Here is a 24,002-nt window from a genome sequence, read left to right on the forward strand (position 1 = left end):
TTGGGGTCGGGAAAATCCCTTTTCAGTGAGACGTCGCTTGCTTGTCGATACAAGGCAATCACTCAGTTCAATCAGTGACACAGGATACATGGCTGTGTGTGGAATCTGTGGATGGACACGCATTTGGTGTTGCAAGGGGTTTGACCTTCTGGCCTTTCGGTGCAATAACTGCAGCACCGACAGTATCTCCCCCATTTCATCCCAGAGACCATAGCAACTGCGTTTGGAAACACACAGTTGGAGTAGCTTTGAAGGGGAGCCATATCCAGGCAGAATGTGTGACTGACATGCTGTAGCAATTCTTGGCCTGTGTTGTGATACTGTAGGCTAATCATCACCTCTCATCTGAGCCAGGCAGGATGAACCAGAGGGACGGAGGGAGATGTCAGGTACAGCCAGGGATACATTGATATTAAAATGCCATGCGTCTTGTGTCTTGCTCTGAGCAGGATAATCCCATTATGCCTCAGGTCACAGTGGTGCACACATGATAGAGAGGCAGAACTCACTTTGAAATAAACTGCTTAGGGTTGACGGAAATAACACAAACCGCCGTCAGAAATAACATCAAACTACGACCCAGAGTGAATTAGAGAGCATCCAATTTGGGGCATGGGAAATACAGCAGATATTGAAAATGGAGAGCACAACACAATTAGATAAACAGGCGGGGGAACTTTTTCCTGCAAGAGTTTTACAGTTCATCTTGGGTGTTTTCGAGATCCAGTGGTTTTTCATTACACTCTGTCAGCTTTCATTACCAAGTGAGAAAATCTAATTTTGTGTGGTGAGCTGACAGCCTTTCAAACTAACTCATCCTGTTAAGGCGCTGCTCTGGTAGACCCACCAGATGGTGTTTGTGTAATGGAGAACGTACGTTTCCTCCTATAGAGCACACCCTAGTGTTGATCCACATCTAAATATATGCTTTATTCTTAGTTGAGTTTATTATTTTGTATTTACTATGGCAATTTATTTTTGGAATGGGGCTGTTAACAGCTTATTTATATATAAAAAAAAATCGAGAACCAATTCTCTTTTTTAATATGCATGGTCACTCAATTCAAGCTTCATCTCTGTGAAAGCCATATAGCTTGTATAGTTCACAAAGCTGTGTAAAATCACACAACTCTGCGGAGATATAGAGAACATTACTGAGAAGCTTTATAGAGAAGCTTTTCACAGTGTGACTCCAGGTGGGGCAACATCACAACAGGTGACGTATCATATCTACATGATGCGTGACCAGTGCCCTACACATCCCCAGCGGGGTCCTTCCCCCCCCCCCTGTAGCTAACATATATTCCCGCAGAGAATGAAGCATTGAGGCTATCCCTCCGTCACATATAGAAATGTCAAACAGTGAGCTTTTAGAGCCACACAGTGGTTTTCAAAACACACCACAGTCATTGCCATTCAACTTTTGACTTGTTGAGGTCTTTTGTGTGCCCAAAGCAGAAAAAACACCCCAGAGGACCCTGTGGTATGAAAAGACATTTCAATATTAATAGAACATTAGCACGCGCAAAGGTGAATTGCAACAATTGTGCTTCAAGTTCAACACTGCAGGGCCAATAGGGGGCATGCAGGTTAATTATCTGATCCAAGGGTAGGTGGGTTCATAGTTTGTAGATTGAAAGGGCTTCTCCAAGAGGGACTGGATCCGTACACTCTTTCCCTTTCCCTCTGAGCACTGTGGTAGATTGCTACTCTGATTAATCTTAATGAATTATGCAAATAGCCTTTATCTCAAATGATTTAGGAATGTTTCTCTATTGTTTTATTAATGCACTTTTGAATTACTCTGTATAATCGTGTTGCCGATTTCCTCCACCGTTCCGTGTTTGTAATTCATCGCTGGCTCTTTATTAATCCATTGAGACCTGGAACGCATCCATGTCACGTTAGCGTTTAACCACATTAACCATTAACCCATTTTGGGGCGGGAACCCCTTTTGGTGTTTTAAACATTGTTATAATTTAGCTATTGAAAAATAGCAGATCTACAAGTTCATAGCGCGCCACCGAGTGGCGCGCTATGAACTTGTAGGTCTGCTATTTTTGAAAAATCGTTAAAATGTGCCTCTAATCTTTCCGAAAATTGTCATGATTTAGAAAACTTTTTTTTTTAAATTTCGACGTCAGGCCTGAATGGGTTAAATCCGCGGTGGTCTCTGGCGGCTTGTGCACAGCAATGAGAAATTAGTCATTACTGTAATTTAATGATTTCTAACCAAACAAGGGGCAAACTGGCTCCCTAACTGTAGGGGCCCTTCTACCTCTGCCTCCCCTACAGCATTGGTCCCTTGGGTCTGATCTTTGGGTAACACATTTATTTTGTTTTGCTTAATTAATTATGGATATTAAATTATGGAGCATTCCATGGTGAACATAGCATTTCAATTACAGGGGAAAATGTACTTTCCCTACAATGCATCATCGACATGTTTTGGGGTCTAGAAATCATCTTGATTACCGTATATTAAAGTCTTTGTGTCTGGCTGTGTGGATGAGTGTACTGGAGGTCGCAATTAAATGCAAACAATTTATTTTGGGAGGTTTACCCGCATGGACTTCTTTCATTGCAGGTCGGATGGTATGCTGATTTGTGACAGCCATATACTGTACATGAAATTTCAATTTCAGAAATATTCCTGTTCATCCTTGCCGAGGTAAGGCCACACACAGTCTCCTGTGCCTACGGTGAGAATGCCATAAGCAAGTGAAATATAAGCAGATCTCCACCTGTGCCCTCCTCTATCTGTGCTCCTCCACAGAGCTGCCTGCCTATAACCTGCGTTCGGTTTCGACAGGGAAGAGGAATGGAGCCGCATGCTGATAAGAATATCGGAAACGATAATGGCCACAGTACTGTATACATACCCATGTCGAAATGGAGGTATGTGCCACTCGCCCATGGCCCACACAGATTAGAGAGGCAGGCAGCACAAATGTATGGCCACCGGGATCAACTAATCCCGCTCCACCATGCTATAGGGTCTCTGTCTCATGCCACACACCCCCTACTCGATGCGACACGACGCACACTGAACCGCAGCGTCGGTTTATTTTTCTGTAAGCTTTTAACGACATGCACTAACAGTGCTTTGGGATTTCTCTTAGGCAGCGACTAACAGAAAATCACTCATACAGGAAAAAAATCTTAAGACGGGCACTTTCATTTAACGACGCAATAAATGCCAGTTTAGATAATGACAATATTTCGTTTTTTTTTAATGAATCAAACAGGCTTAGAGGTGTTTCTTTGGAAGAAAGAAACTAATGATCAGTTAGTGTGCAGATCCAGATTCCAGGTAGCTTACTGTGAATTGTGCTCAATGAAACACAGAATTCTTTCAACTTTCTTTACAGTCCATCATAAACACAACCTAAATGATCTCATGTCGTATTACCTATACTGCAACTACCTTCAGTACCTACAACATCGATACAAACATTGTGATTCAGTGGTATCCATTTAGATAGATTTATTGAGATAATAATACTGACATTTGTAATCAATGTTTTGTCACAAGGCTTTGAAAACAACAGATGTCACGAAAACAGTTTGGCGGAGCACAGCCTTACATCACCTTAAACTGTGTTCTTCTTTTTTTTTTGCCCCGATGGTGCCTTGTCAAAGTGAAACACTTTCTTCCACTGTTGTGGCAATCTCCTTTTGATGCATCAAGTCTTTGAAAAGAAGACTTGGCGCTCTAACATTACGAGAGCCAAACACTTGTTTGTTTCAAGAACCCCCCCCCCCCCCCCCCCCCCCCCCCCTCCCTCATCCAAAAAAATAAATAAATATAGAAGAAGAAAAAAAATGTTCAAAAAGAAGAGACATCTGCTTCATAAGGCGGGAAAAGAAAATGCTCATGATCTCACTAGGTCCTCAATGTTGGGTAGATATGTATCAGGAGTCCCATGGCTCACTGTGGCCAGAGAATAACACAAATTACGTCACATGATGTTTGTTTTAAGGTGGGTTTTTTTTTCTTTCTTTCTTTCTTTCTTTCTTTTGTCATGATTGTGTTATCCACAGTCAGTCAATATATCAAGTTCAGCCAGGCATTACGCCTCTGTGTCCATAGGCAGAAAACTATGGCACAAAAAAGAGAAGATTTGGCGGGCAGTACAGTACAGTACAGTATAGGCTACTGTTGAGGTCTAAAGACCAGTAGTCCATTATGGAAGATGTGTAGTCTTGTGTGGTTGTCCGGTGATCATCGTTCTCCATTTGCTTGGTGGAACGTCAGTGCTTTTTGTCCCTATTGGTCCCTAGTTTCCACCATTTTGTCAAAACCACATCATATCCACAAGTCCTGGTGGTGTCGGTTGTTGTGGGTTTGCCTGGCACCAAATCTGGTCGTCTTAGAGCACTATCGGGTAACCTGAAAAAGAGGGGAGCAAATAAAAATGGTTAAATCTGGGTTACGCAACTGAAACAAATAATTTCACCTATGGCCCCACGATCCAACACTATATGTAACCACATAACCACACATTAACACAAGGCACCTCCCCAGTTCTGGTTAAAAACTACAGCAGGGTAAAACATGGCAAGCTGCATAACCTTTATAGTACAACTGTGTTGTAACCTGGTTGTAACACAGCTGCAGCTAATAAGATGAATAATAGCGGTCATAGTTTTAGGTGTGTGAATGTGCAAGCATTGACCAGTTGCACTCCGATGGCTCTGGGCACACATAAATCTAACACCCCAATTATTAATTTTATTACCTGCACCTGCATTCCTTACATAGAGTTATAAACTAGAGAGTGGACAGCCCCGCCCCCATGCTATTCATTTCAATGGACGTTGCTCAGTGGAAGTCTGCCGGAAGTACCTCTGTTGGCTCGCGTTGGGACTCAGGGAGTATCATTTTGCATCGTATGTCACGAAATATCTCCATGAACCGGGCGCAGCGCACGCTAGCGACCAGCAGCAATAAGTTTGGTTTGATTAATGTATGTATGTATGTAATGTATGTATATGTGTTTCAAGCCTTATGAACTGCTGTAAAACCTTTTGCCCTTTTGGGACATAATAAAATGGAACCTTGAACCTTGAACCTATGAACGCCTGTAGTTCCAGGTTTGGCCAGTAGGGTGGGGCAGCTTCAACATTGACCAGCCGCTCTGGAGGCTTGGTTCCTTAACTAGCCTGCCATGTTTTTAATCTGCTGTAGTTTTTTACAAACTACAAATTCAGGCTAGGGTTTCATGCGCTCCTGTCATGTGTCGTTTTGCACCTGCTCCAACATAGTCACCAAATCCGATACTGTACGTGTAACATGACAGCAGTATAAATGGTGCATTTACATAGCACCATTATTCAAAGCGCCTTACAATGTGCATTACATTCACCCATCCATTGCACACACACGGTGGAGTAAACCAGACAAGGCACCAACCTGCTCATCGGGAGCAGTCAGTGTCTTGCTCAAGGACACTTTAACAGTAACACAGTGGAAGCCCAGGATCGAACCTGGAACCTTTCCAATTCCCAAGCAGCCATGCACTCGTATACGGGGCGGCGGTGGCTCAGGGGTAGAGTGTCTGGATGGTAACCGTAAGGTTGCCATGTTCAAACCCGGGCTCCCCCAGAGTTACTGTCGAAGTGTCCTTGAGCAAGACACTGAACCCCTAATTTCTCCCGATGTGCTAGTTGGTGCCTTGCATGGTTTCCGCTGCCATCGGTGTATGAATGGGTGAATGTAATGCCCAATCTCTGTAAAGCGCCTTGGATAAAGGCGCTATATAAATGCACCATTTCGTATATTCCCAGTGCTAGCCACTCCCATGCACAGCTTTGTGTGTATGTGTGTCTGTCCGTATGAGCACGGAATGAGCTCAGCTGACTGGCAGAACACGGAATGTGATGCCAGTGCTGTGACGTACAATGAAGAGCGCCGCTCACTTCACGCGAGTGTGATTGTTACATTTCATGGGGTAATTTCCTTAGTGAAATAGCGACATTATGGTTAAGCCAAAACACTTTACACTTTGTATTGTGTGTTGCCTACGTTGATTTTCTTTTACAAATCTCTATTGACTTTTGCATCTAAAATGAGATATTCATACCTTTACAAATGGATTAATATCAAATAATACAAAGGACATTCTCTTGAATGACGTTTGTCAGACTGTATTCTATGATAAACATTTGATTTGGAGCATGCAGTGCTGTTCATCACCTGGCGAACATTATTATTCAGTACGGCATTCTGCTGCCATAAGTATTTTTAGGCGTATGTATTCATGAATATTAATCTAACAGATTGTCACAAGACACAGTATGAGCTACCCTTTACATTTAGCATCGTCCTATAAATACCCCGCAGTGGGTGAAATGTGTCCTTTGTTTGCTATCTTGCCCTTTAAAAGTGGAACATAAGGAACTTTCTGGCATGCCCTCTGATTTATGCTGTATTGTCAGAGGAGTTCGCTCACACCAGGCCAACGCGCGCATGCACACGCGCACGGCCGCACGCACGCACATACACGCACGCACGCACGCACAGGAGGTCCTGTTTGAAATACAGGCATCAATTAGCAGTTGGCTGGAGCTCAGACGTCTCAAATGTTGGACTGACTCCACCCTGTTGGACTGACTCCACCCTGTTGGACTGACTCCACCCTGTTGGACTGACTCCACCCTGTCCAGATTTCTGAGGGAACAATTCTAATATTGCAGTGTTTTCTCTGTTGTCTGGCGCGGCAACAGAGTATGCGGTGCTCACTGTTCAGGGAGGCACAATTTAATCTTCACTTCAATGTGACAATCCTTGGGTGGGGAAGCAGGGGGTGGAGAGAGCGACAATATAGAAACTACTTGTGGTCCCACAACGCTGGTAGCAGCTAGCAGACTATAGGCGTTGCCATAAATAAGAGCATACATGCCAAGTGGTTCTGTCGCCGCATTAGCAGAAAACAACTTGTTAAGCTAAGCTGTGTCTTCCTCCTGCATGTTTCTGCTGGCAATATAGCACATCAGAAACAACTGAAACCGTGAGGGTGCAATCAACACACATATGGAGATTGTAGCACTGAATACTTTGCATGTTAAATTGGTGAGCTGATTGTTGTTATCATGAATATTTGCTGTATTCATTATACAGTAGATGCAATATGATCTAAGCTTGGTTATGTTTTCTATCTCTTTTTTTAACCTTTTATATAATCAGAACAGATGCGTTCAGCAGATCAGTTATGGCCATTGTAGCAACCTGTCAGAATACCCCATCTGTCTGTCTGTGTCCCTTTTATGGATACTATAAGAAGATCTCTGTATCTGTCTTCCTGTGTCCCTTTATATATTTTTGTTTGACCACTAATGTTAAGCATGGTATTTAACATGTTGTTTAGACAGCTGGTTGAAAGTACTTTGTTCTACTAATAGTAGTTTGTTCTACTAATGTGACCATCATGAGAGTTTAATGCTATAAATATGCCATATAACACTCATTACATAATGTGTTTGTTTTGTTTTATTTGCTGCTGTTGTTGCAATAATGATTAATCCAGTGTGTGTGTGTGTGTGTGTGTGTGTGTGTGTGTGTGTGTGTGTGTGTGTGTGTGTGTGTGTGTGTGTGTGTGTGTGTGTGTGTGTGTGTGTGTGTGTATTAGGGCATTAAGCAACTAGTCGACTAGTTTACTAGTCGACTAGTAAATCCACTAGTCGACCTTGTTGGTACTAGTTGACTAGTTGATAAGAAGAAAAAAAAAACGTTTATTTTTATTTTTATTTTTTCCCGATTTTGTAGGCCTCAAGATCAGGTAGATTATAGTTATAGTCACCATGTACACAGTTTTTCAATGTACAAATATTTATTTAAAAAAAAAAAAAAACTTTTATATAATCAGAACAGATGCGTTCAGCAGATCAGTTATGGCCATTGTACCAACTTGTCAGAATACCCCATCTGTCTGTCTGTGTCCCTTTATATATTTTTGTTTGACCACTAATGTTAAGCATGGTATTTAACATGTTGTTTAGACAGCTGGTTGAAAGTCATTTTGTTCTACTAATGTGACCATCATGAGAGTTTAATGCTATAAATATGCCATATAACACTCATTACATAATGTGTTTGTTTTGTTTTATTTGCTGCTGTTGTTGCAATAATGATTAATCCATGATCTGTGTGTGTGTGTGTGTGTGTGTGTGTGTGTGTGTGTGTGTGTGTGTGTGTGTGTGTGTGTGTGTGTGTGTGTGTGTGTGTGTGTGTGTGTGTGTGTGTGTGTGTGTGTGTGTGTGTGTGTGTATAAGCTCACAATGCGCAGCTTGGCTATTTTCACTGTTTATTTTACTTGATAAAAAAGCATATTGGTTTAGGTGGTTAAGAAGGTATAGTCTCTGTACATTCACTGTCCTGGCTGCATGCGTCCTGTCTGATGCTTTCTGACAGGTCCAACAAAGTTATTGAGTTATCGAGGACGAGGTGAATTGTCACGCATGCCCTAAAAATTGCAGGGTCAATTCCAGCCTCAGGCCATGTCTTAATGGACCATATAAGACACAAATGAATGGCCGATAGAATGATTTAGCACCGCTTTCAGGGCACTTATCGACCACCATTATTGATAGGGACATCAGCCGTTATCTTTTAGCCCTTTAAGTATTAAGATCTTTCCTCATAAGCGTTTCCTTTTTTTGTCTGAAGGTATTTTATTTACACAGGTGAAACAGGAGAATCTGTAGACATGCCATATGCTGCTTGGTTATGTCCTTGTTTGAGCTACTGTACATAGTCTTGGTGTTGGAACAAAATTTAAAAATATCTTTTTGTGGCAGATGTTTGTTCAAGAGCCAGTTTTGTCAGAACCAGAAAGGTACAGCTTATGCCATGTACTATACCTTGAACTCCGGAACTATTTGCATAATGGTCTATCAGAATACAGCAGGTGTGTCAAAATACAAATCCACATCGGACAGCTATCAATTAACAATATTCAACTATAGTGTCACCCACTTAAAACCCACATGGGCAACCCAGGTGAGAACCATCTGGTGCCCGCTGACATTTCTATATGGGTCCCATATGGTTATCCCACCTGGCTCCCACATTGGTAGCCCACCTCTAAACCACATGGGACCCACGTTGGCGTGCTGGCTGGGTAGTTAGTAGACGGTGGAGGATAAGGGTGCACGATTATGACATCCGATCTCCGATTATTTACAGGGTCATGTCTGCCGATACCGATTTTGTGTCATGATCCGTGACCTGTTCTGTCTCTCTGCTGTGTTTTCTTATGTTCCTGGGTTTTTAGTTAAGAGTTTTACTTTACACTTGTGTACCTTTTTATTTTTGTAGTATTGTGTTGTGCCTTCCTGTCTGCCCCTGTAGTTTTGTACCTGCCTTGTCTATTTTGTGATTAGTCTAGTTTTCTCCATCTGTGTCTTGTTAGTCTCCCAGCCAATCCCTGTGTTGATTTGTCAGTTGTATTTCACCTTGTCCAGTTAGTCCTTGTCTATTTATATTCCCCTGTTTTTTCAGTTCCTTGCTGGTTCGTTGTTTATATGTTGCCTGTGAGTATTTGTAACCAGTTTCCTTGTATGTTTCATCCCCTAGTTTTCCCAGTAGGCCTATAGTTTTCCCTGTATTCCTGTGTGCCTACTGCCTAGTGTTCTGATGCCTCTACCGTCTTTGACCTTGCCTGTACCTGGATTTTGATTTTGCCTGCTCCTCCTGTTTTGTTTTGCAATAAACCACTGAACCTGACTTTCCCTGCCTCTGCCTCTCATCCTGCATTTGGGTCCTACACTAAACCTGACTCACACCGTGACATTTTGAAAGATTCCGATATTATACAGAGGATCACAATGGAAACAAGCCTAGACCCTAGGGGGTAGGCCCAGAGCCTGTTAATAAAGTATTCAATCAATCAATAAATAACCTGTACTGTACCTTTCCAAGTTTCCAAGCTGAATGACTACTGAATGAGATGAGTACACAAATTAAATGTAGAAAAATGAAAAGTTTAGAAGTAGATTTTACATCATATTTGATTTGGCTTTTGTTCTTGACCAGAGGTATTAGTAGACACTTTTGATTTGTATTGAACTCATTGATGATTTTGTTCATTTTTCATAATTATTTTGCTGGTGAAAACCAGATTATTTTGAGACCGATCCGATACCGATATGGCATTCTTATGGCAGATTCTGATTATGCTAGCGATTATATCATGCATCCCTAGGTGGTTTTACTTTGTACCTTCCATTGATGCCGTGGTGCAAGGTGTGAACTGTTTGGGTTATAATTCCAGATATTACCAACACTATTACTATAAAACTTTGGCTGCTCTTTGACAGAGGCAGCGGGGAGAAGCGGGTAGGGTTGAAGTTGTCAGAGAGGAGGCTGTGGGGGTTTCAGAGTGAGATTTATTGATGTGACTTTATCAGGAGGTGAGACAATCACCATCATTCTTCGTCAACCGTGTCATGGCTAAATATTGGAAAGGATTTATTGAACAGGTATGGTATGGAACTGAAGGTTCCTTTCCCAATATTCGACATCAGTTATTTGAAAACAAAGCCTCAATAAAGACTGTATGGTTTCACAACACAAAGACTAACGCTACCAGGTATTATTTTGAAATGAATGGTTTCATTTTTGCTGGCACTGTACATTTTGATAAATATTTCTCTACACCATACAGTGTGTACAGCGTGGCTCCGAAGGGGCCAGACATCTAGAACAGTGTTTGTCTGTATCTATCTCTATATCTTTGTACCCCTGTTGTCACTAAAAAAAAGATCAATCAGAGCTCATGCTGCCACACAGCTCAGCTCACACTGCTGGGCCAATCACAACTCAGCAATGAGCATGTTAGTGCATCATACTGTTAGGTGATGGGTATGCATTGTTGCAACATATTATGCATATCATTTGTGGGCCAATTTAAAAGGATGAAGGAAAGTAATTATTCCAGTGCAGTATTCGCTACTACAGTAGCGGGATGTAAGCCAGAATTAGCCAGATGACTGACAATTAATTTAGCCTTTTCAGTTGAACAGGGAAGCCCCGCTGTATTAGACTCTGTGTCGTGTTAAAAACAAAATGATACTAATGCCACTGAAGGCCAGGTGGATGCAAGCTCTTGACCCTCCCAGTCATCCTCACTGCTGCAACGTGTTCCTCAGGTCGATGTTAATGATGAAGGCACGACACAGAGCCCTTCTGGCATGCAACACTGACCCTCTCTTTCTAGCCTCTCAGCGGGAGGCCGGCAGTGCAGCGATCATGGCGGGAACCCCCGCGGAGACTTGAATAAAATAAATAAGTAAGAAGAAGAAGGAGCAGAGGTTCTTCTGACGGGTTCTACAGTACTAGCCACCTGGCACCCCCTGCCCGCGTTCTCCCTCTCTTTCCTCTTCCTGGGGGCCGTGTGAGAGAGGGTGCATGAATTATTAACCCGGCTAAAATAAAAAGCTCTGCCTTCGTCCAGGCCTCCCGTAGCCATGAATAACCCATTTAGACCTGAGGACGCATGTGTGTCATATTATAGCTTTAAACCCATTTTGGGCGGGAACCCCTTATGTTATACTTTAGCTATTGAAAAATAGCAGATCTACAAGCTCATAGCGCGCCACCGAGTGGCGCGCTATGAACTTGTAGATCTGCTATTTTTGAAAAATCGTAAAAATGCGGCACAAATCTTTGAATATATATTCTTTCAGAGCGAACATTTTTTTTATTTCGACGTCAGGCCTGAATGGGATAATGGAGGAGGCAGCTCAAGTACAGGCGTTTGGTGAGTCAAACACGAAGCCGTGATGGATGGCTCAGGGCCCACTGTGTCACCTCCGGGCCCCCCCCCCCCTCCTTATACCCACCACCCACGCTTCCGCCCCTACCCTACCTTCCAGCGGCCACAGGTCTACCCAACCCTGAAACCTGCAGGAGTGGATAACCTCGATTAATCTCTGGGAAGCACGACAGGATGGATTCTTCCTCCCCGTTTTAGAGCCGCTACAGTAGTACCAATTGGTGACGCTCAGCTTCCTGGCGGCATGTTTGTTTGTTGTTCTCTTTCTTTGCCTTTCTTCCTATGGCCCTTTGCTTAATGCCTCTTTGCTTTGTTTTCTCATCGGCACTTTTGAGGTAGCACCCGAGACCACTCAAATGTATTTTCCGAAGCTAGAACCCTAACCCAAAGGCAAGCTCTCTCATCCTACCGCCCAAAACAAAGTGGGGCAGATAGAACCAGAGTGTTGGTTCGGGTTCCATTATGCTAGCACTGTCTACGAGATGCTGCTATTATGTTCATGGTACCTCACTCTCCATGTATTCATATTTTTTTCTCCTGAAGAACATATTCAATACGTCGTATTGCTAGAGAATAAAATCCTACGTAAACAAAATCGATGTCATTTTCCATGTTGTCATTTCTATTTCTTCTGTTATGACACGTTATGACTGCTGTTCTGTTCCGACACATGCTTCCTCCACCTTAGGACTTTGCTTTATTTGAAACAACACAGCTGTTATATATATATATATATATATATATTCATGAGTAATCACGCGGCTGAACATTCTGCCTTCTGGTTGCGTTTGATGTGCTAACGCAGTACACGCCACTCAGTGTTTACTTTAATCCAAAGCAGCATACGGAGCGGAGAGAGAAATGTGTAACACTATATTTAATGATATTTCATTAATTGATCTAATGACCATGTTGTGTTGGTTCCACCCACACTAGTAACGTGACCCGTGGGTGTCTATTTAAGTGACCCGTGGGTGCCTATTTAAGTGGGTGGATCACTGACATCTTGAGTTTTGACCAGATGAAGAGCCTTGGCTCGAAATGTCGTCAATACATTTATCCTTTGGAGCATATGAGTGTGCGGCTTCCCTTCTCTTTTCCTAACGCAGTACACGCCCCTCGGTGTGTACTTTAATCCAAAACAGCATACGGAGCGGAGAGAGAGCGTCCATTCTCGACAGTGCACTCCCAACGCAGTGTCAAAGACACTCTCTAGGCCTGGGCCGTGGCTCAGCGGTCCAGGCACCTTGGCTGGTAACCCAGTCTGGCAGTGTGCCGCAGGTTCGACTCCCGATCCCGACGGCCTTTACTGCATGTCACGCCCCATCTCTCGCCCCATTTCCTGTCAGCCTACTGTCTGTCCCTCCATAAAAAATATAAAATAAAGGCGAAAGCCACAAAAACAACAACATTTAAAGACACTCTCTACTGTGTGTATAATGAGCAGTGGTGGAAAGTACCAGTAACCAAGTACATTTACTTAAGTACTGTACTGACAATTTTGAGGTATTTGTACTTTACTTGAGTATTTCCAATTTCCAATACTTTTACTCCACTACAATTATTTGAAAACTTTAGTTACTAGTTACTATAGATTAACCACTATATACATTTCAGCCATTTGAAATTCCATTTGTACACTCTCAGAGTTAAATTAACATTGATTTTATGATATAAATTGTTGTCCCAGAGATAGACATGCCATTAAATGGGGGGTCCGTAGCCCAATGCATGTCCAACTGGGGGTCCTTGAAATGAAAATGGTTGAGAATCACTGCTAGAACCGTAATAAAAATCTTCTCTTATGGGGGTCCCTGGCATATTATTTCATATGGGGGTCCGCAGGGTGATAAATGTCGATTTAGGGGTCCTTGACATGAAAGAGTTTGAGAACCACTGGCTTATATCACGCACCTTGGTTGTCTTTACTTTGTTTCCCGTACTGCAGCTCCATCCTTTAAGATCTGGCAACACTTTACACTCTTCTCCATCCATGCAGGGATGCATCTGGCACCACCACTTCTGCGCCACTATGGATGCTGTGGTGACAAATAAAAAAGTGAGGGGCGCTCTTATCATCACATGTCATCATACATCATCGCATTCTCAACCAATGGCACATCTCCCACTCAATCACGCCGGCCAATCGCAATTTGCGTCCTCACTTTTGTCTTCAATGTTTGTGTTTACACACTTTTGTCTTCAATGTTCATGTTTACACAATGTTTGCGTTTACACAAACACTCGAAGCTGGGCATAGCAGGGGCATTATCCCCTCCTATGCCCAGCTTTGAAGCTTTCCTACGCCCTGGTGAAGTGAGGGGCGCTCTTACGGCCGGGCTCCACCGGGCGCGTCAGCGTCGCGTCTCCGTCACCGTCAGGGAATGTTCCCTTTTTAATCAATGAAGGGTGGCTCCACTGCCCGCGTTGACGGAGACGCGACGCGTGCATTAAAATTGAACCGGTGCGTTTTTTGACGCGACGCGACGGAGACGCAACGCGTCCGGTGGAGCCCTGGCGTTATCATCATACACCATCATACATCACATTCCGTGCTCAACCAATCAAATCATAACAAAATGTCATTCCGGCCAATCAGAATTTGCGTCCTCACTTTTGTCTTCAATGTTTGTGTTTACACACTTTTAATTTGTCTTCAATGTTTGTGTTTACATGGACCCTCAAAGCTGGACATAGGAGGGGCTATAGCGCCCCTAAAAAAAAGAGACGGAAAGGGGAAGACGGACAAAGAGGAACGAGAGATGAACACGAGGTCCTTTTTTGCAACTATAGGTGCATCAACTAAAGAAAGAGAACTCATGAAATAAAAGAGCTTTTATCTATATTAACATGTCAGGGAGAGTAGAGAGGCGGTTCTTTTGATGACCTGCTGACAGTGGAGATCCGTCACTCCTGTCCCCGTGTATTTGCAGTGAGTGAATTACAGGGTGTGGGTCAATGTCAAGCTCATAACTGTTACGAGCAGTGTGAGCTGCAGCTCACAAGTAGGGTGTGTGTGTGTGTGTGTGTGTGTGTGTGTGCGTGTGTGTGTGTGTGTGTGTGTGTGTGTGTGTGTGTGTGTGTGTGTGTGTGTGTGTGTGCGTGCGTGTGCGTGTGCACGTGCGCGCGTGTAGGAGGGGCAATAAAGCGAACAGCAGAGGTTGGAGAGTCAAGGTCTTAACTTGCTCTGAGGAGGCCTACGGGCGATATACGACTTCCCTTGACATTTCTACAGCGTGGCGCGGGGGACTGTCAAAATGGAGGAAGCTCCTTGTCTGGGCCATTATTGTAGAAAGGTGGAGAGGAGGAATCGATTCACCTGTAACAGAGGCCACTGTTGACATGATATTAAATGACCTGCCCCCCCCCCTCGATCTGCTCCGCTGAACACAAGGACCAATCGTCTCGTAGTCAACTGCAGACAAAGGGACTAGATGGATGGACTGACAATCCAATTCGATTTAAAAGATTATATATGGCCCCTGAGAATTAAGCCCTGTAGGAGTTTGGAATTCGGGAGGCCCCCGAATATAAACTTTGCTTGGCTCATAGCCAAGTAATTACACAACTGAAACAACTGAAATAGGTCCCAGAAGCATGTCACACACAATGTTATGCAAGAGTTCATGCAGTAAGTTCTCTAAATATATATATATACAAATAATTTCACTTTTGAAAAAAAAAAAGAATAAAGAATAAATCATAGTCAAAGTCTACCGTCAACGCAGGACGGAGCAGCTCTTGTCGTCCCCGCCACCTGTCCGGGGAAACAGGAACATTTGACAGTCTGGGATCGCTCTTCGATCTTGTTCTTGTTACAGCAGCGGTGGGCGGCAATCACCTCACAGGTCCCTGCTTTCACATGCACTGGAGACACAGATAAATACACACAATGGTTTAAAAAAAAGAATGAGGAATGTGTGTGTGGTAATAGTGTTTCTCAGCACAGCCAACAAAAGTGGAGACAAACAAATGAGGTGTATAAAATGGAGGAGATTTTAGACTAGCTATTAGTTTTCTGTGTTTGCACAGTATTCATCTTTGCCAGTAGTTGATAGTACATAATGTAAAAAAAAAAATCACACCTGTGTGAAGTGAGGGGCGCTCTAATCATTGTACATCATCAGAGAGAATGGTGGTCCCTTATAGGCCAAGGGGTGCCACCGACATACATACCCAGCCGATTTGCTCAGACACATACAGTATGATGTAAATTCTCCATTCATTGTCAATGGCATTTCATGTTTGTGTTCAGACAGAATCTACACTATAGCTGTTTAGGGTCTAGCGCCCCTCAAAAATACATACCGATTCAGACACCTCAACAGACCAGTAATAATCAATGGGATGTATTTTGTAATGAAGTGATAACCTTAGAGGAACTGCATGAGGTTCAGGGTTGTTGTCGATAGTCTGCCCTATCCATCTCCACTGATGCAGCAAAGTAGTCTGCAACTCACCTCTTCCCACATGAATCTCCAGTGTTCATGCTCAGAATGCTCAGTACACTGGGGCTTTCCTTTCCAACCACTTATGTATTATGCATAAAGAGTCAAGGAGGCTGTGTTTAAAGATGAGAGTACTACATACAGTATAGAATACACAGTACACAGCGGTGAGAATGGTCAATAGAAATTGCATCATGGCAGGAGAAAGATTCATACTGTCTGCTGTGATGCTCCCACAGACAGCTAGTGAAATAATCAATGTACAGTAACCCAGATACTGAACAAGGCATACCTGTAGCCATTTAGCTCATTGTTAAAAAAGACCCAAAAGGACTAACCACATGCAATGGACATGTTATTTTATTATTAACCCTAACCTTAACCCTACAGAGTACTGTAGGTGAAATAATGCTACAATTACAGCGGCTTCATTCTGATTTAGTTGGATCAAATATCGATAACACTGTCTATTTTATATTCATTACATTGTTACCCAGACTTATCTCAATTCAAGGAGCATCATATATTTGCACGCACACGCACACACACACACACACACACACACACACACACACACACACACACACACACACACACACACACACACACACAGGGCAGCATGCCTGCAAAAAACACACATTTAAAAGTTTCAGCATTCTTCTCAGATGAGCCTTAATTATGTGTGTAAAGATTTTCAATTTGGGACTTGACGTGAAAATGGATTGAAATGGGCTTCCATCTTCCCATTACTTAGCAATCCAGGAATCTCATCTACAACATTAAAACATTTTGCCTCCAATCAATAAGGTTCTATTCACATTCCAACAAAAGGCCAGACAACAATTGCCGATTGACTGCCTTTCAGCTAACAGAAGCGTAGTGATGCACAAACAGGTCAGGGTCCTACCGATGATGTGATTATCTTTAAGCCACCAGCACGCCCTCGGGTCAAAGTTAATTTCCAAAGTTGGAATTGCTTGGGTAGAATATTCAAACTTTGTTTAAGCTTATGTGTGCGTATGAGAGTGGGCGATTGGCAATTGCTAGAGGTGCAGACAAGGAATAAAAGACCATCTCTCCATTACCCAGTGGCTGACAAAAGAAAAGAAGGGGGAAAAAAACTAAACAAATGTATCATAAATCGAAACGTTGCCATTTTTTACTTGTACCCTGCTGATTAAAAAAGCTTAAACTGTCTGAGTTGCTCCAGTGCCTTCCTTCCTCCTATCATAAAGTGCCTTTGGTGCCAACATCTAAAAGCCAGGTGAACAGGACAGGACCAAACAAAGACAACAACAATAATGTACTTATTTTTAATCCTTTCAAAATAATTCCATTTGACCTGTTTGACTGTCTTTTTCTTTTCTCATTTAAAATTTCCTCAGCCATGACTGCTACTATAACTGCCAGAGTGGCGATGTGAATCATGCCCCCACTGTGCTCCCTGTGGTGTGGAAGGAGAAGAGAGAGGGGCAGAGACAGACGAACAGGTATATGGTATATGGTATGGCCTAAAGCAGGGGGTTCTCAACGTTTTTGGCTGGGGAACCCCGAATATGCTTTGGCCATGTCTCGCGACCCCCGCCCCGCTCCCTTCCCCACCACCAATACAAATTGACAGCTACAATAAACGTAATAATAGAGAAAATACGTCATAAATAAATACTGAAACCAGATATAATCATTAAGGAAAGTTATTACATGCACTATGTGTACTATGTAAACTCTAAATTTCCATTTTCCAGCCATTCAGTTGCAAAAATAAAAAAATATTTATGGACCCCCAAAATAAATGTTGGACCCCCCCCCCCCCCCCGAGGTGTCGCGACCCCCAGGTTGAGAACCCCTGGCCTAAAGCAGGGGTAGGCAACCTTGTTTATCAAAAGAGACATTTTTGGCCCCAAAAAGTATTACAATTCTATCTGGAGCCGCAAAATATGTTTGCTTTAATTAAGCAAACTTTAATTATGTGATTTTTCTGGTCTTTCAATATTACATTTTATTATTTGCTAATTTCTCAAAGCAAGTTCTCAAGTATACCAGCAAGCCAGCAGCAATGGTGGTGAAAACAAACAAAGATGTCTTAGCATTAATACATTCTTTATTGTCTCCACCAGGCCGAAGGCATGGGGAGAGAGTATGTTTTGCACTCCGTCCGTGTGTCCGTGTGTGTGTGTCCGTCCTTCCGTCCGTCCGTTACCAGCTAATCTCCGGCACCGTTAACCCGGTCGATGCCAAACTTTGCACACACACTCCCTGGATGCCAACGATGAACCTCTGCCCCGCATTTTCCAGGACGGCCTGTTATAGCGCCACCATGAGGCAGCTTTTCACATTGTTTACCTAAAACTGCACCGATCGGCGTGAAACGTTGCATGCACACTCCCTAGAGGCCAAGGACAAACCGTTGACCTGCATTTTCCGCATCTGCCTTTTATAGCGCCACCAGGAGGCCAACTTTTGTAAAACACATTTTTTGATATTACTCCTCCAGATTCTGTCCAAAAATCTCACATATCGTTACACATCGTGGCCTGTTATAGCGCCACCAACAGGTTTATTTTTGCAAAACACATTTTTGGAACAAAATGCCTCAAAAACATGTTTATATTAATCCTAAACATTTTGCCAAACATCTCACACAGTCCTATCCTCCTGGTGGAGACCTGTGCCCAGAAGGGCACTTTTTCTAGTTTGGTGTTGTTTTGCAATATCAAAATGAAAGAATAACTTTATGCATATTGTCTACAATAATACATTATGATTAAAATGTAAAAAAAAAAAAAGAAAACATTAAGGTTACTTTAGTAACCATGGTTATTTAAGTAAGTGAGCGAAATATTTCGCTTATGGGAGGTTTCCTACTGGCAAACCGAGCTGCAGAACTTCATTTATGAACTCCCACAGGGATCAAAAGGTCCCTGTGGGTTTAAGAGATGTGACGTCAGGCGCTGTGCCCCGGGGGTATAGAAGGCGCGCCTACGTCACTAGCTCTCATTCGGAACTTTTCTCTCCTGCCAATAGCAAGACAGAAGGGTGTTCCGCAAAATATTTCGCTCACTTACTTAAATAACCATGGTTACTAAAGTAACCTTAATGTTATTTTAAGTGAGCATTCGCAAAATATTTCGCTTATGGGACCTTATGAACTCTTATGGGACCTTATGAACTCCCGAATCCTGAACCAACGAGTGAATGTTAGGACCGGAGGTAAAGGGTGGGCTGAATGACTTCAATGGTCATTTGCCCAGTCCCTGGGGAGATGTACAGGTTAACTCAGAGTGTCGCCTGTGCATCTCATGGCACAGAGGGCCGGAGTGGGCCTCTTTATAGAGAAGCCGCTCCTAGGACTGCATGTGCCAGAGAGGGCGTTGCCACATCTAAGTTGTAGTATGTGGCGAACGTCGAGGGTGTAGACCAGCTTGCTGCAGTGCAGACTTCCTGGATCGACACCCCCTTATAGAGTGCCCACGATGCTGCCATACCTCGTGTGGAATGGGCCCTCAGCGTTTGTGGGGGCTCCTTTCCTTGGCTAGTGTAGGCCAGACGGATGGCGTCCACTATCCAGTTGGAGATAGTGACTGTTGTAACAGGCTTCCCTTTGGTCTTGGTACCCCAAGACACAAACAGCTGGTTCCCTTTCCTGAAGGGACTCGTTCTGTCCACATAAGTGCGAAGCACTCTTACTGGACAGAGGCAGTTCAGCCTCCTGTCTTCATCGGAGATGAAAGTAGGGTGATGGAAAGCTTGTAGGTCTACTGGTAGACACACCGAGAGGGCATTCTTGGGAATGAAGGCCGGGTTCGCCTTGATGGTGACCTTTGTTGACCTGTCATCGAACCTCATGCACTCTGGAGAGATCGAGAGTGCATGTAGGTCACTTACTCTCTTTGCAGTTGTCAAAGCAACTAGGAGGGCAGTTTTGAGTGTTAAACACTTCAGGTTTGCTGCCTGTAGTGGTTCGAAAGGTGCCGTGGTTAGGGCCTCCAGAACCAGGGACAAGTCCCAAGAGGGAACCAGGGATTTAACAACCCTGTGTTCTCTACGGACGCCCTTCATGAATAGTTTGACTAGATGGTGTTTCCACACCGTCTGGTCGTTTATGCCCACGTGGCATGCTGAGATGGCTGCTAGGTGGGTCTTAACCGACGAGAGGCCTAGGCCTCTGTCTAGGAAGTCCTGAAGGAACGTCAGTATGTGCACTACTGAGGCCTGATAGGGAATTACGTGGTCTGGTCGATCCGAGCACCACTGCTCGAATATGCGCCAGGCCGTGTCGTAACGGTTACTTGTTGACTGGGCTCTGGCCTTCTGGATCGTTGCCACCACGTTCGGGGGAAGGCCTGCTGCTGTCAACATCACCCTCTCACGGGCCAGACCCACAGGTCTAGGTCTCTGGGGTGAGGGTGGAAGATCTCCCCTTTCGCTTGCGTGAGGAGATCCGCTTGTAGAGGAATCTGCCATGGATGATCGAAGAGAAGAGGGGCTATTTCTGACCTCCATACCCCCCAGGACAGGGCTATTAATAGCACCTTCAGACCCTGAGTCCTCACTCTGTCTAGAGTGGGGAGAATCAGGGTTAGGGGGGGGGAAGGCGTAGAGTAGCGTCTTGGACCACCGGTGTGACAGAGCGTCTAGTCCCAGCGGCGATGGTTCTCTCATGGAGAAGAAGAGAGGGCACTTCGTGTTCTCCTCTGAGGCAAAGAGATCCACCTCGGGTGTCCCGAACCTGCTCCAGATCTGGGCTACCACCTGAGGGTGTAGGGACCAGTCTGCGTAACGGAGGGGTCCTCTGGACAGCAGGTCTGCTCCTGTGTTCAGAAGACCGGGGACGTGGCACGCTGTAACTGATAGAATGTGTGTGTCGCACCATAATATGAGTCTGCGTGCTAGCTGATGAAGACGAGGGGACCTGAGTCCGCCTTGTCTGTTGATATAGCACATAGCTGTCGTGTTGTCCGTCCGGACTAGGACATGCCAACCTTGAATGCGCGGTTTGAAGTGCTTTAGTGCGAGGAAGACCGCCATCAGTTCCAGATAATTGATGTGGTGGGATCGTAAAGGTCCCTCCCATATCCCTCTGGCTGTATAGCCTTCCAGTGTGGCTCCCCATCCGGACATGCATGCGTCCGTGGTGACCACCTTCCTCGTCAGAGGTCTCCCCATAGGGACGCCCTCTGAGAGAGTCCGTCTGTTCGCCCACCATTGAAGGGCTAGTACGCATTGTGACGTCACTATCACTTTTTGGCGGCGACGGTACATAGGTATACGTATAGAGCTCATCCATCGCTGGAATAGTCTCATGTGTAATCTGGCCAGGCGGATTAAATGGACTGCTGAGGCCATAAGCCCCACCATCCGAAGGCACGTGAGGAAGGGAATCGAACGTCCCTTCTGGAACGATGCCACGCACTGTAATGTTGTTTCCATTCTTTCCATGCTCAGGCGAGCTGTGAAAGAAACTGAATCCAGCCTTATTCCGATAAAGTCTATAGACTGAGTCGGCGTCAGCATGCTCTTTTCTAGGTTTATTTGGAACCCTAGTGAGCAGAGGTGGTTGAGCACTTGAAGTGTGTGCAACCGAGCCTCTTGTGGAGAGTTTGTCATTAGGATCCAGTCGTCTATATATGTGGCTAGACGAAGACCCTGTTGTCGCAGTGGGGCGATAGCCGCCGCTGTGCATTTGACAAAAACCCTCGGACTCAATGACATTCCGAAGGGAAGAACCGTGTACTCGTACACTTTCCCTTTGAACCCGAACCGCAGAAAATTTCTGTGGGGGGGGTAAATTGGAACGTGGAAATATGCATCCTGCAGATCTATTGACGTGAACCAGTCGTTCATGCGGACTGAGCGCATTAGGACTGGCGGAGTCAGCATCTTCAAACGGAATGTTCTTAGATGACGATTCAGGGCTCTCAAATCCAGTATAGGACGAAGCCCGCCCCCTTTCTTTTTCACCAGGAAATAACGAGAATAAAACCCGTTGAGTGACTGGTGAGGGGGTACCACTGATATAGCGCCCTTCTGCAGCAGTGAAAAAATCTCCTGCTGCAAAATGTCCGCTTCCCGCCCTTTCGCTCGGGAGAATATTACTTTCTCGAACGTGGGCGGTTTCGAGGCGAATTGGAGTCTGTATCCTGTAGCTATTGTACGGATGATCCACGGGCCCTGTGCTTCCGCCACTGTGACAGATGACTCGATAGGGAATTCCCTCTGACGACTCCTAGCAATGGCTGGGCGGGGAGGGATGGCGTGACGGCTCTTGCCTGAGACAGCCTGTGCTGTCCCAGTATGGGTTATGTCTCCCATGGGTGGGCTTATGCCCTTCAGAGATGGTTTTGTTGTTTTTCGTGTTTTTTTGTTTTTTGTCAACTTTATTGGTACAAAAACAGGTACACTTTGTGAATTGCACATTACATTTTTTTGGGAGGGAGAGTACAGAGGCAACAGTTGCATGTACTTCCCTCTGCAAGCGCTTGGGCGCCGGCCCGGAGGTGAGGTCCGTGACCACTACCTCCTGCGCTGGTCTCTACCTCCTGCGCTGGTCTCTGAACATGGGGGGGCTCGGCCGAGGCCCCCCTCTGAACCCGGCCGGGGGTGTCACGTCCGCTTCCCTGCGCCTCGGCCTCTGGAAGTGCTGGCTTTGTAGGGAGGAGGAGAGCGGCGGCGATCCGGCTTGGGATGCGGGCGCTGCTGCTGTCTGTCCCTGCTACGGTCAGGGGCCCTGGGTGGGCCCTTCTCACCTGCCTTGGGTTTCCAGGGTGCCTTCCTTCCCCTGGGGTTTTTAGGAGGTGCCTGGACAGCCAGTGGCTCGAGGGCCTTCATCGTCTTAGAGGAGGATTCGGCCTGCTGAATGGAGATGGACATACTCTCCAGGACCCCGTGGAAGAGGCCCTCATGAGAGATGTCCTTGCCCACCATCTCCTTCTTGATGGCATCAGAGAGAGGAGGGTTAACCCACCTCCATCTCTCTTGCAGCACGGAGCACACCAGTGACTCACTGGTGTGTTCCGCGATCTCACACTGGAGGGCTGCCATCTCATGGTTGAGGCGGCGTAGCTCTGCCAGCTGAGCTGGAGTGGACGAGTCCTTCATCTCCAGGAGGAGAGCCTTGACAGAGCCCTGCAGGATGGCAATGGCGTTGGTGGCCTTGGCTATGAAGCTCATGTGGGCATGGAGCCACTTGTTGAGCTTAGAGGCCTCCTTGTCGATGGTGCTGGTGAAGGCTGGTTCCCTCTCCAGCGGGATGACCCTGGGAGCCTGTGGGTTGGCTAGGTAGGAGGCCATCGCCCTGTCCATCATGGTGGGCATAGCGAGGAGGCCCATCTTGCCAATGTCCACCATGTCGGGGACCGCTTTTGTGGTGCGGTGTTGAAACTCCGCGCTCACAGAGGGGTTCTTCCAGGGGTGGAGCATGGTGTCCATGAACTCCGGGGCCTGAGGAAGCTTCTGCTTCTTCGGGGGTGGGGGGGGGAGTTGGTCCAGAGACATCCCCAGCCATGCACGTGCCTTGGTGGTGCATGTTGGCCACTCTAGCTGGCAGCGTATGGCTCCCTTCCTGTAGATGTCCAGAATGGGGGAGTCGTCCCTCATTAACACCACAGGAACAGCAGGCTCGTCCTGCTGGGGTGGGGGGGGGCGACAGGTGCACCCACCTGTGGCCCCTGAGAGTCCACGTCCATGTCGACGTCGTCTTAATGGAAAGTGACACGTGGATTAACGTCATACTCCTCGTAGTCTCTCTCGTCACCCTCATCGTCATAAGACGTTCAC

General features: G+C 45.2%; 1 protein-coding gene across 1 annotated transcript in view; it reads right to left on the bottom strand.

The window, feature by feature from the left end:
- Positions 1-3,871: 3,871 nt before the first annotated feature.
- tafa3a (TAFA chemokine like family member 3a) overlaps positions 3,872-24,002 on the bottom strand; it is a 155,702-nt gene continuing 135,571 nt past the window's right edge. The window contains exons 3-5 of the mRNA XM_079509235.1: positions 15,496-15,645; positions 13,693-13,817; positions 3,872-4,394 (exon numbers count right to left, since the gene is read on the bottom strand). Coding sequence (XP_079365361.1) covers positions 4,383-4,394; positions 13,693-13,817; positions 15,496-15,645 — 287 coding nt within the window. The 3' untranslated portion in view covers positions 3,872-4,382. The remainder of the gene's footprint in view (positions 4,395-13,692; positions 13,818-15,495; positions 15,646-24,002) is intronic.

This window comes from Electrona antarctica, assembly GCF_951216825.1.
Source record: "Electrona antarctica genome assembly, chromosome: 9".
NCBI lineage: Eukaryota > Metazoa > Chordata > Actinopteri > Myctophiformes > Myctophidae > Electrona > Electrona antarctica.